This window comes from Cryptomeria japonica, chromosome 7 (assembly GCF_030272615.1).
Source record: "Cryptomeria japonica chromosome 7, Sugi_1.0, whole genome shotgun sequence".
In the NCBI taxonomy this organism is placed as follows: Eukaryota; Viridiplantae; Streptophyta; class Pinopsida; order Cupressales; family Cupressaceae; genus Cryptomeria; species Cryptomeria japonica.
This window is the reverse complement of record NC_081411.1, coordinates 609,057,922-609,072,676: the sequence shown is the minus strand read 5'-3', so window position 1 is coordinate 609,072,676 and position 14,755 is coordinate 609,057,922. Positions and strand designations below refer to the sequence as shown.

Here is a 14,755-nt window from a genome sequence, read left to right as displayed (position 1 = left end):
AAACAAGAAGGAAGAATTCTGTGAAAATTTTTTGAAAGTTTGGGAGTTGTTTTTTGGAATTCGAATTGGGGATTCTAGGGATTCTGGATTGAGAGCTGTTTTTTATTTAAAGGATTCAAAGGGGCTCTTGAATCAAGCAATCTAGAGAGGCTTGTGGATTGCTCTGCAATGCCGGAAATTACCTCCTTTGAGCGTACGATTCCTGGTTGGGATTGCTCCTTGAAGTTAGTTACTTTCTATAGATTTAAATGATTGGTATTTCAATAGGATGATTGGTATTTGGTTACTTTCTGCATATTTTGTTTCCTGTTAACCGATTATTGAAATCGGCATGCAATCTTGGTTTAATGTTGTATCCGTTCTATCACTAGACATTCTTCTTGTAACCGATTTTTGCAATCGGTGTGTATTGTAGTTTAAAACATGCCTTCCTTTAATTTCTTACCTGTATGATTATTCATTAACCGATTATAAAATCGGCATGCAATCTTCCTGCAACCCTGTTTTGCTTATTGTCCATTGTTTATACCGATTGTTATAATTGGTACTCATTCATTTATTATCCGAAGATTTTTTTTAAAAATGGTATGTTATGGTTATCTATTGATTGGCATAATTCGGTGTGCTATGTTTTATTGACCAACTGTCAAAATTGAATTTCATCTTTTGTTCATAAATTGTTATAATCGGTAATCTCTCTTTTAATTTTTAAACCGATTGGCAAATTGTAAAAAAAAGAACCGATTGTTAATCGGTATGTACTCATTGCTCAATGTTGGGTTCTCCTTTTATCAGTATCCATCTTTTGATTCATCGATTTACATACTGTTTAAAATGAACCTTTTCACAATCCGATTCATTATTCAGAACTCCTTAGTTGCTCTACGTATTAAGCTATGTATCGGTTGTTTGGATTTTGGCATACATGTAACCATTGCGCTTATGCACATCTTTTTTTTCCTTTCTATCCTTTCTACATATGGATTTTTCCTTTTTTTTTTTTTTAAACCGAACTTTTAGTCGGTAATCATGCCATGTTTGGTGATGGCTTTTAGAAACATCTATAAAAGGGCATCGACCCTGCATGGTACTGTGCAGTGCGCAGGTTAATATTTTAATTGCTTCATTTATTGTTGTTTTGCGTATGATGATTATCGGTAAGCCTTCCTCACTTTATAAATCGGCATGTTCCCTTGTTTTGATGTCGTAGTTATATGTTGTATTACAGTATTCTTTTAACCTACTTTCATTCTTGTTTAGCCGATTGGTATGATCGGTATGTAATGACCGATCAATACCATCTGTAAGCATTGGTCTTAACCGATTATTGAATTGGTCTGCATCTGCTACTGCGTTGGCTTATGTGTGAATTAAGCTTAGCATTGCCCCTGTGCAGTTATATCCTTGTGTTCTTCGTTGGTGTCTAATTAGTTTTATATATATATATATATATATATATATATATATACGAACTTACGTAATATTATTATGTGGTATTCGTATATTATTTTTTTTATTCTATGGTGTTTGATCAATTCGACAGCCCTCATACTATTAAATTTTTATAATTATATATATATACATATATATATATATATATATATATACATAGATATATATATATATATATGTGTGTGAGCTTAATATAGTTATATATATATATGAGCTTAATTATTCATCCATATTTTAGCAGTACATTCATAAATAATGATAGCCGAAATTGAATGAATGGATTGCGATTCTTATAAGTATAGGAAGACAAATGTCAGTTTCATTGTGTAAATTATGATGGATCAAAGTGGTTATAGTTTAATTTCTTTTTGGGTTATTAAATTAATATTAACTAAAATTAAATAAGATTAAGTAAAAGTTAAGGTTTATTTACAGTATATTAATTGTGATTTTGTTCTCATTAGCATGGCAATTTGTGTCCTTTGCTTTGCCTGAGGCTTTTCTTTGACGTGGTGATTGAATCTCGTTGTTTTGGATTCATGGGCATGTTGTGATAAATGTATTTTGGTTCCAAAGGCTAAGGGGTTGTTTTGATCCCTTATTGTGTTATTATTCTTGCTCTCTTGATGTAATTGATTCGAGTCTCTAAAGGTCGTTTAATGCTATATGGTCACTCCTAGTCAACATCTGTAACTTCTTGTTTTGTAACCTTGTATCTAGCAAGTGAATCAAGTCTTGATAAGGTAGTGTTGTGACCTTTTCACACATCGCCCCATTGCAAACGAGGACCCCCCTCTTCTCCTGCTTTCCGCGTTGGTTAGTTTAGGGTTTTGGCAGCATAGTGGGCAATTTTGAGTTTCCCGTGCCCAAGTCTCAAAATTTTCATCATGCCTATTGTCATTTATGGATTTTTTAAGTTATAGGATCAAGCACGTAAAGTTGAGATTTTAAATGATCCTAATTTTGTCCAAGTGTAGACCTTTTGAGCGTTAACGTGTTTTTGAAGATCCTTGTCAGTGATTTTTAAGTGCTAAAGTATTTTAAGACCTTTCGGAGTCGTTTTCTCACTCCTAGGAAGGTATTCAAGTTGATTTTGCACTTTATCCCGATAGGTTTCCTTTTGTTTCGCTCAAATTTTTGGTGAATTTGTCTAAGTCCATATGAGTTTTATTGAGTTTTGAAATTTCCTAGTGATTTTGAGTGGAAAAATCATCATTTTCCGAATGAAAATTCATATTATAAGGGTTAAAAGGTAAAAATTCCACACGAGGTGTTTTTCCCCTAATATTCCTGACTACCCATGATTTTCCCCCACTCAAAATCCAGACTGGACATGGATTTCCCCTGGAATCCAGACATGCCTTGTTTTTCCTTCATTCAAATTCCATACTAGGATCAATTTTCCCCCAAAATGTTTTAATTTTGACTAGGAGTTGGGATTTTTTTCTTGACTGCCTTCGTTTTTCCACTGGGAGCATGGACAAGGTTGCAGATGACTTTTGTGATGATTTCTGACTAGGATCGATTTTCCACTAGGACCTTTTGTGACGAGATTTTATGTATTTTTATGCGGATATTCATTCTAGACCCTAGGCAAATTTCCACTGAGAGTGATTTTGATGATTTTTGTGTCTGGATGAATGTCCAAACAAGGGTCGATTTTCCCCCAAGAGGATTTTTGTCCAAAGTGATGAAGTTTTAGTTGGAATTTTCATTCCAGACTCAAATCGATTTTCCCCTAGACCCATTTTTGTGCAAGTTGGTGAAATTTTGATATGGATTTTTATCCCTACTTGGATCGATTTTCCCCCAAAGGAGATATTTTAATGATTTTTGTTGGGATTTTTATCCCAAGTAAAATCGATTTTCCCCATTGATCATTTTTTATTTAAATTTTGAAGTATTTTAAATGAAATGACCCATATTTAATTGTTTTTAATGAAGTGCAACAATTAAATAAAAAAAAACAATTAATAAATGATTTACAATGAACATTAAATGATTTTTACCTTCTAGAAGCAAATCGATTTTTTGCCAGGCAAGTATAAGAACAAGTTTTTTAATCCCAAATTGCTTGTGTGGTGAAAGTTGATGGTGAAAGCAAGTTTATAAGGAGAGATCCCAGCATTATTATATTATTGTATTTGCCAAGTGTGTGATTGCAAAGGGCGATTTTTCCTCCAGTTGCCGATTTTTTACGAAGTGTTAAGTTGACACCTTGGGTTGAAGATTGTTTTGTTGCTCATTTTTCCTCATTTCCAGCCCAAGGCAACTTTTATTTGCTGCCATTGGAGTGTGTTTGTCACAGATTTTTCAGACGGGGGTGATTTTTGTGAAGGCGACGATTTTCTTGAGCTCATTCCTTTGTCTTTTTTTGATCATTTTCAAGGATTTTTACTACTTTGCAAAGTGATGGTAAGTTTGAAACAATTACTTTTCAGACTTGTCCTTAGAGAACTTTATTTTTACCAGCCATACTTACATTCCCGGATATGATTGTTTTCATCATTGAAATTGATTTTCATTAAGTTTGTGCACATTTGGGTGATTGCAAATGTTTTTAGAGATTATTTTGAAGTTACAGGTTGTCTTCAGATTTGTTGGCAGCCATTGTTGACTTTGGAAGGTGTCTTCAGACATAGTTTTGTGTGAAAACACAACCTTTCACACCTTTCCTAAGTCATTGTTTCATTCCAGTATACTCCTTTGCACCATAATTTGAGTAAATTTCCTAAGTATAAAGAGGTGTTTTCAGACTTTGGTCTGAAAATTGTTAATTTTAATGAGCTTCATGAGGGTTTTATATCCTAACCTTGTTACATTTTTTGCATTCAATTGTTGAAATTTATTGAGAATGTGGATTATTTTCCTGATTTCCATAACCAAACTAGTCTAAATCATTAGGAAATCAGAAATTTTGTCAGAAATATTTTCCTAAGTTCTAACTTCTAGCTTCGTACAAGTATGATGTCGAAGTCCAGACTCAAGGAAAGGAGAGAGCAACAGAAGATAGTTGAGACTGGATTCTATCCAGAATCCAAGATGTCATCCAGATGGAACGAGGTTACAGACACGAACATGCATTTCCTAAACATGAGCCAGATGCGACAGCGTATGTTCAAAATTGGGAGCCAGATTCCTTCCTGTTGGGACCTTTTCACACATCGCCCCATTGCTAACGGGGACCCCCTCTTTGCCAGCTTTTTGCGTTGTTAGGTTAGGGTTCTGGCTGCTTAGTGGACAATTTTGTGTTTCCCATGCCCAAGTCTCGGAGTTTTGATCATACCTAGTGTCGTCTAGGGTTTTTGAACTTATAGGATCAAGTTGCAAAAGTTGATATTTTAATGATCCTAAGTTTTGTCTAAGTGTAGACCTATTGAGCATTAATGTGTTTTTAAACACACGCATCAGTGATTTTAAAGTGCTAAGGTATTGCCAGACCTTTTGGAGTTGTTTTCTCGCTCCTAAGGTATTATTTAAATTGAATTTGCACTTTGTTCCAATATTTTCCTAGCGTTTCGCTCATATTTTTGGAAAATTTGCCCAAGGCCAGCCTAAATTTGAAGTTTATAAGTGATTTTGAGTGGTCAAAAATTTAAAATGATAAAATCTTAAGGGGAATTCATATTCCAAGGGTTAAAGGGTCAAATTCCATGCTAGAGGTGCTTTTCCCCTCACATTCCAGACTACCCAACCCATTCCCCAACTATTCCCTTTTGCCATTTTTTAGTAAGTCTTGAGTCCAGAGCTACATTGCCATATCCTAAGTTATCAACACACCCATTCCACATATCATGATAAATGAAGTCGATTCGAGCAATTGTGTAAGTCCCCAAGTGAAAACAGCAATTCACATCGACCATTGGGTTACCCACTCGTCAAGACCTGATTGTAGAAACCCTGGAATCATTTTAGTTGATCTTACCCTTAGCATTTGAGGTAATTTTGTTCAAGAGAGGGTAAATTACGTTGGTATTTTATTCTGAATGTTATGTGCATAAAACACACATCAACAAGTAGGAACCTTGTCATCTTGTGTTTTTTGGGTGTCATAGGTTTGGTGTTGTATTTTAGATTCCTAGGTGCAAGTCAAGGGGGAGTGGCTCTCATTGTGGGTCGGGACCCTAAGTGGTCACCAGGGTAACTCAATGAGGGTTTTATAATCAATTGAAAATTTAAAATAAAGAACTTGGGTGGGTAGCTAGTACACATTAAAAAGATTAATTGTTGCCTCTCTTACCATCAGATGCTCCTTTAGGTTTGAGGTAAGTAGAGAAGGCCTGGAATGGCATCCACCAATCTTGTCCCTTCGAAAGGTTTGTGTGGTCCACTAGTGTTTGTATGGGGGTCGGTAGAGGTCACCAAGGTAACCCAAGATGGGGGCCGGGACCTAGCGAAGACTCACCAAGGTAGCCCATGACAACCTAGTGATGACACTCTTCCCTATTGCATACCTAGTGGTCTCTTATTGTTATTTTTCATCCATGGATTGCTTTGGGCCTCTGGAATTGGCTGGCTATCTTTTGAGTCTATTTGTGGTAGTAGTCTTGTGAGTCTCATGTGAGTCATACGTGTATCCTCATATGCTTGCTTTCGTCTTGTGGGTTTGGCTGATATCTCTTAGCACGGGGAGGTGGACCTAAGGGTACCACATGGTTGGGTGGAGTTCTTTTTGCACCCATTGGACCTTGTTCATCCTTCATCATGTTCGTGATGGCTCGAGAGAAGATTGCAGACTTCTAGATGGATCCAAATATATGTGTTCATTTCATTATTGTACTTTTGAAGATTATATCCTTATAGATACAATGTAATGTAATTGATGATCATATGTACATTCACTTGACAATATATTGCGTATCATGATCTTTTGTATTAAATGGTCTTATAATATTTAATGATGATTTTTATGATTTTGTATGTGGGTTAATTTGGTGAAGTAACAACGTTGTGGGGCCTTGAGGACTATTGCTAGCTATTATATGTTCATTTCCTTCTTTATCTTGTTGTGCCATGTAACTCAATGCTTATGTATGGTTTATCTTTTATTTTACAAAAATTATTCGTTTTTTCATTGGTTTATTTTGATTAAGTCCTCTAGGCCTCATAGCAAGGGCGTTACACATTCCTTTCTATTTTCATTAATGTCTCCAAAGAAGGAAGCATTTTTTGTGCCAACGACTCTACAACTAGGGTTTCTTGTTTGGAACTCTTATTTTTCTTGTTATTTTTCAATTTAAGAAGAACCTGCTACATTTCAAAACAATATTGTCTCTTTCCTAATTTGAAGAAATCTTTTTGTTCAACCAGCTGACAAAGGGCAGGGGTTGCTGATCTATCTTATTCTTCACATACTATTTTGATGAGATATAATCTAAAATCCCCTCTACATCCTGCAACAAAAAATCAACAACTTGATAAATAGCCAAATGACTAAAATACCTACTTCACACCTCGAACTCATCTGCACAAATAGCCCAGTAGTCTTCAATTTTTGGAACATGTATTTATCACCCAACCTTGATTGCACGATGCCCCTAGTGTCATAAGTAAGTTTTACAAGAGGAATATGAAGTTGAATCTAACTGTTTCCTCATCAATGAAATAAGAATCTACTATTATTTTGCACTTATATATCCCCAACTGTATTCGAAAATCCACTCCAAATCTGTCTCTCTCAAAAATAATTGTATCTTGGAAATTTACCTAAGGTACTCCATGGATGCTACCTCGTCACTTGGCTATCTCCACATGTACAAATAGAATTTGAATCCGAAAACCCAAATATAGGTGAATATCAGCAAATGAATATACCAATCCACCTAGTCATATTTAATAACTCTTGCCCTTTCTAAAATTCATATATGCCTTTGGTTCTCCGTCTCCCTTATTGACTACATAAGGAATACACCATTCACCCTTCTATCGTGCTTGAGGGACTTGGTATAATCCAAATAAGGGAAATGCTCATATATACGAATGTGTTGATGCAACCCTCTTATGATGTTCAGTCTCGTGAAAGTTCCATGAAAAGCCATCAAATACACAAGGTGAGATATCATCCAAAACTCAAGAGTCTGCTCAGATTCTATCAATTGTTTTTGTAAGAAATCATTAGCCAAGGTGGGCCAATCAAAATGTATGCTGTCATTACATATATTGTTTTATGAGATAGAACATCCACAACTTAAAACTATAAGGTTCTTGTTAACCCGTGATTCAACTGAGAAGAGCAAACATAACTGCAAACTCATCTCTGAACTCAACTCGACTCAAATTCTTGGGAAAAACTGATTTTTTTTTTCTCTTAACCAACACTTGGCAACTTGCATTTGACATTCTGCCGAGTGTTTCAACCAATCTTTTTCACACTCCTCTGAATCCACTTCAAGTAATTCCTCATATGGGAGTACGGAAAAAAATAAGTTGATATCATCTAATTTGAGACCGTACACAACTCGTACATCCATGAATCCTATTTCCATCTTTTCGAGATCTTAGTTCTTTACAGAAGCTTCAACCAATTTTAAGCTTTGTAAAGCAACTGTAAATGATTCTACATAAACAAGGCCACACTCCAATTTCTTTGCCACTTTACTTCTTTGATTTTTTCCTCAAGGCTGAATCCTTCCAAGTAAACATGACACAAATCAGTTTCTCTCACATAGATTATACATGAATGAGAACAAATAGCACCTCCAAAAAGAGAGTTGAATACATCATCTGAGTGAATTACCAACTCCCTTTTGGAATCTTTATACTGCTAATTATGATGATTTCTGCTCCTTTTGACTTGAAAATTGCAAATTTCAACAGAAAAATAGAAGAAATTTAAGTAAAAGTGCCTTCTACAGGTGCTGTTATGACAATTTATTCTCAAAAACAACCTCTTAGAGCTGATGTTACTGTTGATATATGCTCACTAAAACACAAATTAATGATATTCACCCTGCTGTTGTACCTGCTGCTGCTGTAATTTCTCTAATGCTGTCTGAAATTCTGCAAAAATTTCCTGCCTAAAAATGTTAGTTTTGTGCCAAACCCTGTTGTTCCTACTATTGGAAATATGGATATCAAATTAAAAGAAAAATTATTTCCATTTCAGGTGCTAGCTTTTTGTATTTATAGCTGAGCTTAATTTACAACTGACTTGCAATTTCATACATGCATGTGTGCAGGTAGAAAAAAGACCAGCAGTTTTGAGTGGAACAACAGTTTGAAAATCATTCATACAGGTGCCTATATATGTAACCAGCATTCTAAAAAGGGATGCATCTATTAATAAGGCAAGGCATTCATTCATGCCATATGACTTTTTGAACCCAAGTAAATCTGCTATAAATAAAGTGCAAGATCAGTAGTTCTAAACAAACGAATTTCATACATATTAAGGTTGATGCCTAATGATAGATTGAGGTCCTGAGCTTAAAAAGACATCAAATCCCTTTTTTAATATAAATAAATAAGCCTTCTTTTTATATCAGAATGTCACCAGTTCCCATCATATCTGTCCTTTTCACAGAAAGAGCAGAACACAAAAGGCAGTTCGCCATTGAGACTTCAGCAGACATTATTAGCATCAATGAATTCATTCTAAAATGACTTCTTATCAATAGTTATAAGGTATTTCTGTTTACAGGATGTTCAACAGCAGTATTTTTAACAGCAAGTTCTAGGTGTCATTAAATACTTATCAGAATATAAATGTTAGCATACTTATCAACAGAACTAGGCAGCATTTTCATCTAGAACAGTCATATCAGCAGTGAGGCCTCTACGTTGATGAATTCCTATTTCACTGTATCTGATTTTAGAGATTTTCCATTCAGAGAAGCAATTTCCTGAAGAATTAGTTGGCTATTGTTCATATCAGTTGCTAGGGTTTTATCACCTTCCAAGATTATATAAAGGATTTAAGTGTTTAAGGGCTGCACTCAGAGTTTTAAGATTGATTTTTAGACCCTAGCCATCTTTCTTCAACTTTGTCAACAATTCTGTGTTCAAAGACAAAAAATTGGCAAGGTGAAGACAAAGTTTCAAAGAGATTTTATTACAAGGTTGATCAAAACTCAAGTCATCATAATCATTTAATTTTGCTGCAAAAAAATCAACAAACTAAGGGTTTCTTATTCAAAACATTCATAAGAATCAACTCTAGAGCTGCCTGTGAGTAGCCTATTTTAGCTCATCATCACTATTTTCAGCAAAAAAACATATTCTAAGTGTAGTTATTTTCCGTTGGAATTATTTATAGCCCACTCTGTTTTTAACTATATCTAATTTTGGCTCAATTTACTTCTTGAGGGGTATCTATTTTCAAAAGTCTACTTTTGGATCTCCTATCCTGCAAGAGATGCGAGTTCTAATGTTAGTTTGGAGTAATCTTTACCAAAAATCTAGCTGAAGTTTGCCTAAGTTAAAATTTAGTGTTGGTGGATACAAAGCTTGTGTAATAAACTTCCATTGTGCAGGCAGTCTATTCTTAAACTATAAGTAGTGGTCGAATTTTTCATTATTTTCCCATGCAAAGCATTGTAAAATCTTATAAAAAAGTGCTTTAAGCTCTTAGCTTAGGATTCAATATTGTTGATCCATAATTCATTACTCATTCAATAGAATTTAGTAATTCCTATCTTGCTTATGAATTGTTATTGAGTTTTTTTGCATTATTTGTTATGTGCTAAGGTAGACCAAATTGCTTTTAACAAGTTTGCAACCTTTGTATTGCAAGTTTACTCAATATTGGGCATTGTGGTTTTGTGTTGATTCCTTAATTAAATCTACCGTTTGCATGTGTGTTTAAACCTATTGAATCCTAATGTGCACTTGCACAGTTAACTCACTACTTTTAACTGAATTGCATAAACCATTAAACATGCAGTAATTGTATGGTTTTCTTTCAGTTAAAAAAGCATAAAAACCTTTTGCCTCAAGTTGACGTGTGTGGCACTTATTTTCCCTAGATGAATCTACAAAACACACCTTTAATTTGTTGCTGTGAGTGCACCACCCCAAAAATATTGTACAAATTCTAAATAGCAAGCATATATTGTTTAAATTAGCTTAACTTTTGTTGAAATGGTTAGCTAGTTCGGATCATATTTTAATGTTGCCTTGTGGCAATTAAAATATTATCTTATTGTAATAAGATTAAGTGATTTATGTCTATAGGGCTGGGCCCAAATGTAACGTGTGGTTAAGCATTTCATGTCTATAGGGCTGGGCCCAAATGTAACGTGTGGTTAAGCATTTCATGTCTAATAGGGCTGGGCCCAAAAGGAAACGTGTCACAAGTTGCAAGTTATGTAGGCCCCAAATTGGGCGCCAAAGTGCAAAGTGAAATATGTAAAATAAAGGGAATTGGTTAAGGCCGACTTAGAAGACTTGAACATGAATCTTGTATATAAACAAGATTCATTCTACACAATGCATCATCTTCATTTTAAGCACTGCTAGCCTTATGTGATTCATCCTTCCAAGAGCAGCGAACTATATTCTTGAGGCAGAGATTCAGTACTAGGAACCAGCAAATTGTCTCAGTGGCAGCGAATCACATTCACAGTCAGCGAATTCACTCCTATGCTCTGCGAATGATCTGCATGACAGCAAATAGCAAATCTTGATATTGCAGATAAGTCTATCAAGCTATTACTTGTGCCCTAGTTTGGAATCTTCATTCTGCTGTTCTTATTTATATGTTGCTTCAAGTGTTGAAGCAAAGTTGTATACTGATATTGTCTAATATAAACTGAGATCTTGTTGCTGGGTTTTTCACCTCCAAGAGGGAGGTTTTCCCAGGGTACTTGTGTCTTGTGTTGTGTACTTTTATTATTATTTCTGCTTATTCTCAGTCTGTGTATAATTTAAGTATACCAGATTAACATCTAATTGCCTAAAATCAACAGCAGTGAGTGCACCACCCCAAAAAAATTGTACAAATTCTAAATAGCAAGCATATATTGTTTAAATTAGCTTAACTTTTGTTTATAGGGAGCTCTTTCTTCCGGTTCAAAAAACAGTTCTACAACACATCTATTTCAGTTTGTGTTGCACCGAAAGGTATGAATTAAAATGCTAACAACTACACAAGACTATAACTTTAAAAGAAAGCAGTGCATAAAGATATATAAAGGTATTATGTTGTTTCTATTCTACTTATCAAAACATACAACAAAACACAAGCATACATAAAACCTGATCAATGAGAATTCCTTGTGAATGCTTGGCAGAATGGTTCATTGAAAATTTTGCAAAGTTTACACCCTTCTCTTCAACAGAATCCCTTTCATATGAAACTTTGACAGATTTTTCTGTGCATGAAACCCGTACATATCTCTGTATAAAATACTCCTCCTTTTGTAAAATATTTTGCATCACATCGAGAAGCTTATCTTGGTCAACAGTATCAAATGCTTGTGCCACATCACACACTGCAATATATAACTTTGGAAGACCCATGCAAGAATCCTTCATGCTTAAAACAAAGGGCTTAAGTTTTACATAAATATCATTGTAATCAAATACCGAACACCCTAAAGCCTCTGGAAACTTTTCCTGTTCAAATTTTAAACAATGATGTACATCACAAAGCAGCGAATTTATAGATCTAAAAGACAGCTTGACTTTAGAATCAGACCCACACAACCTTTCACTTTCCCTGTTCGACTTATCAGAGATTAGTCGATCAAAAGAAAAATATTCACATTTATCTTCTATCCCTGCATCCTTGTTGCCATTGCTCGGTAAACTATGTAAAGAAACTTGATCATTTTTTTCAATTAAGCCTGGTTTCTTGCAACATTTTTCCCTGTTATTTACATCCGAAATTGGGAAGTTGTTTGCCAATCTATTTGTCTTTCTCTTTTTAACTGTTTGTCCCGAGTCCCTGGTAAGCTGAAGCCATGTCGTAGATCGTGCACCAAAATTTGCAATAGGTCGGACTCCCTTTTCCTTTGGAAGAATCCTAACACGTGAAAATCCAAGAGATCTCTTCTGCAAGATGCTTGCCAATGATTCAGCATTTAATTGCTTGTAATTGCTTCTGGTAAGATCTTTTACTGCTCCATTCAATATCTTAGCCCAAATATTTTTCCTATAGTAATAGACATTTTGTTTTCCATTCTGTGTTTCAGTAACATAAAAGTGAGCTCGAATCAGTGGCACTATCATGCCTGAGAAAAGCCAGAATATCCAGTTTGCTAATAAATTTTCATGCAAAAATAAATTGTGTGCACCTGTCCCACCCTTGTTTGTATCTCTACAGTGATGATATGCATGTTGCTTCTTCTCTTCCAGAGAATCACAAAGAAATTTTGGGCAAATTCCATTCAAACTATTCAGAGAAGCCCAACATTCACAAGATAAACTAGCTTCATTCAACCAAGATAAGTGCGACGTTTTAAGTTTGTACAAACATTGCTGCAGAGTAAAACGTTCAAATCTCCTTAGCCTCACAAACTTCCCAATATTGCTTCTTAATGCTCTCCAATTTTTCTTGGATCCAAGTAAAGATTCAGGTATAACACTTCTGCAAACAGCCCATATAAAAGAAACAACTTCTTTATGGGTGCAATATGAGTTAACAAGTCCATTTTGTGAGCCATTTGATAATTCATTGGACCTGTGTAAGAATGTATTTAACTGTTTAGAATCACACTCATCTGTGTAATCATTTGCTCCTGAATTACAATGCCCTTCATGCTTTCTTTTCACCCTTAGCCTATACATGTCAGAAGGTTTTAGAAAAGAACTGCTTGTATGCATTTCATAATCTCTGGAATCTGGAGGAGTTGCATGCTGAGATCCTGAGATAATAGTATCCTTGAATATGCATTGCTCATTTAAGTGCTCATAATGAATTAAACAACCATTCTCTGCATGTTGATCATGATTTCTTGATACACCTTGAGGACTAGAAGCCAAGTGAATAGTTATAGGATTATTGGCTTTATGAAAGGTTCCATTAAGAATGGATAAAGTTTCTTTCTCATGTATGTCATGGCCTTCCATGAAAGAAAAAGAACCCGTTATCTGCATCAATTGAAAATCATCAGCACGATACACATGCAACAAGACCTAGCAAAGGTAATGCAGTACATAATGAGCTGGTAAACATAGATCATTCAATTTTTTATTCCATGTCTTGGCTGCAACTATTGAAATGTGTGTGAGAAATGCTTAATAGTTTCATGAAAGAAATGGCAATTGAGTTGTACCATAAACTGCTAATGTATTCATTTGCATTGAATATATTGAGTGCTTAAATCAGCAAGGACATCTTTCACAAGCATTGACCAGGGATTGTTTATTAACTAAGTTGCCGGTTCGGGTTCGGGTTCGAAGAACCCGGTACGCCGGTACGGCAAAATTTTGAAAAGGGGTTTGGGTTCGTTTGGGTTCGTTAGTACAAAAACATGTAAATTTATATATATATATATATATATTATATATATATATATATCAAAGCCTATAAGCATGAATTAAAATATGCATGTCACATAGCATCATATGAACAACAAAACAAACATAAACTTGTAATCATAGCATCATGATCATACCATAATTGATAATAGCATCATATACATCAAGTTTAATATCAAAATGACAAAATATTCAAGTATCATTGTTTCAACTTTCAAAAATATAAACTTAAAAGTTTAATCATCAAATGGATCATCTAATTCTTCATCCTCCTCCTCCTCCTCCTCCTCATCCTCATTGACATTGACATTGCATGAGCCAATGCCACTTGCACTTGCACTATAAGTTGGCTCAATTTCCGAGTCATCAAGTGTCAATGCAAGAAGCTGAGAACCAGGAGCATCCAAATCAGTATGCTCTGGCTCTATATCCCACATCTTTGTTTCCCCTTGTGTGTAGTCATGTTGTTTGTGTGAAAGAAGACGTAGGTTGGAATGCACATATACTAAATTCTCCGCTCTTTTTGATAGCAGCCTATTGCGCTTTACTGAGTGGATGAAAGAGTATGTGCTCCAATTTCTTTCTGAAGCAGATGAACTAGCAACCTATGAAGACAAAGTAAACAATTAAAGTTATACATTAATAAAAATAAAATTACTAGCAACCTATGAAGACAAAGTAAACTATAAATAAACTAAAACTTGTAAATTAAAAATTTTAATTAATTAAACTTACTTGTGATAAAACTTTTATAGCGAGGGGTTGTAGGTGTTGGAAGCATGTGCCATGGAAGTACCACCAGCTATGAGCATCTTTCTTGGATCTATGACGAAGTGCATCAACACTTAGACCATTCCCATTTGCGAATTCTATGAACTCATTT

The 14,755-nt window shown here is 34.9% G+C and overlaps 1 protein-coding gene across 5 annotated transcripts in view; it reads right to left on the bottom strand.

Moving 5' to 3' along the window:
* The window catches only part of LOC131060626 (telomerase reverse transcriptase), a 284,041-nt gene that overhangs the window by 85,077 nt on the left and 184,209 nt on the right, over positions 1-14,755 (bottom strand). For all 5 annotated transcript variants that reach the window (XM_059207616.1, XM_059207617.1, XM_059207618.1 and 2 more), the window contains one exon: positions 11,647-13,482. In XM_059207616.1, the coding sequence (XP_059063599.1) occupies positions 11,647-13,482 (1,836 nt within the window). The remainder of the gene's footprint in view (positions 1-11,646; positions 13,483-14,755) is intronic.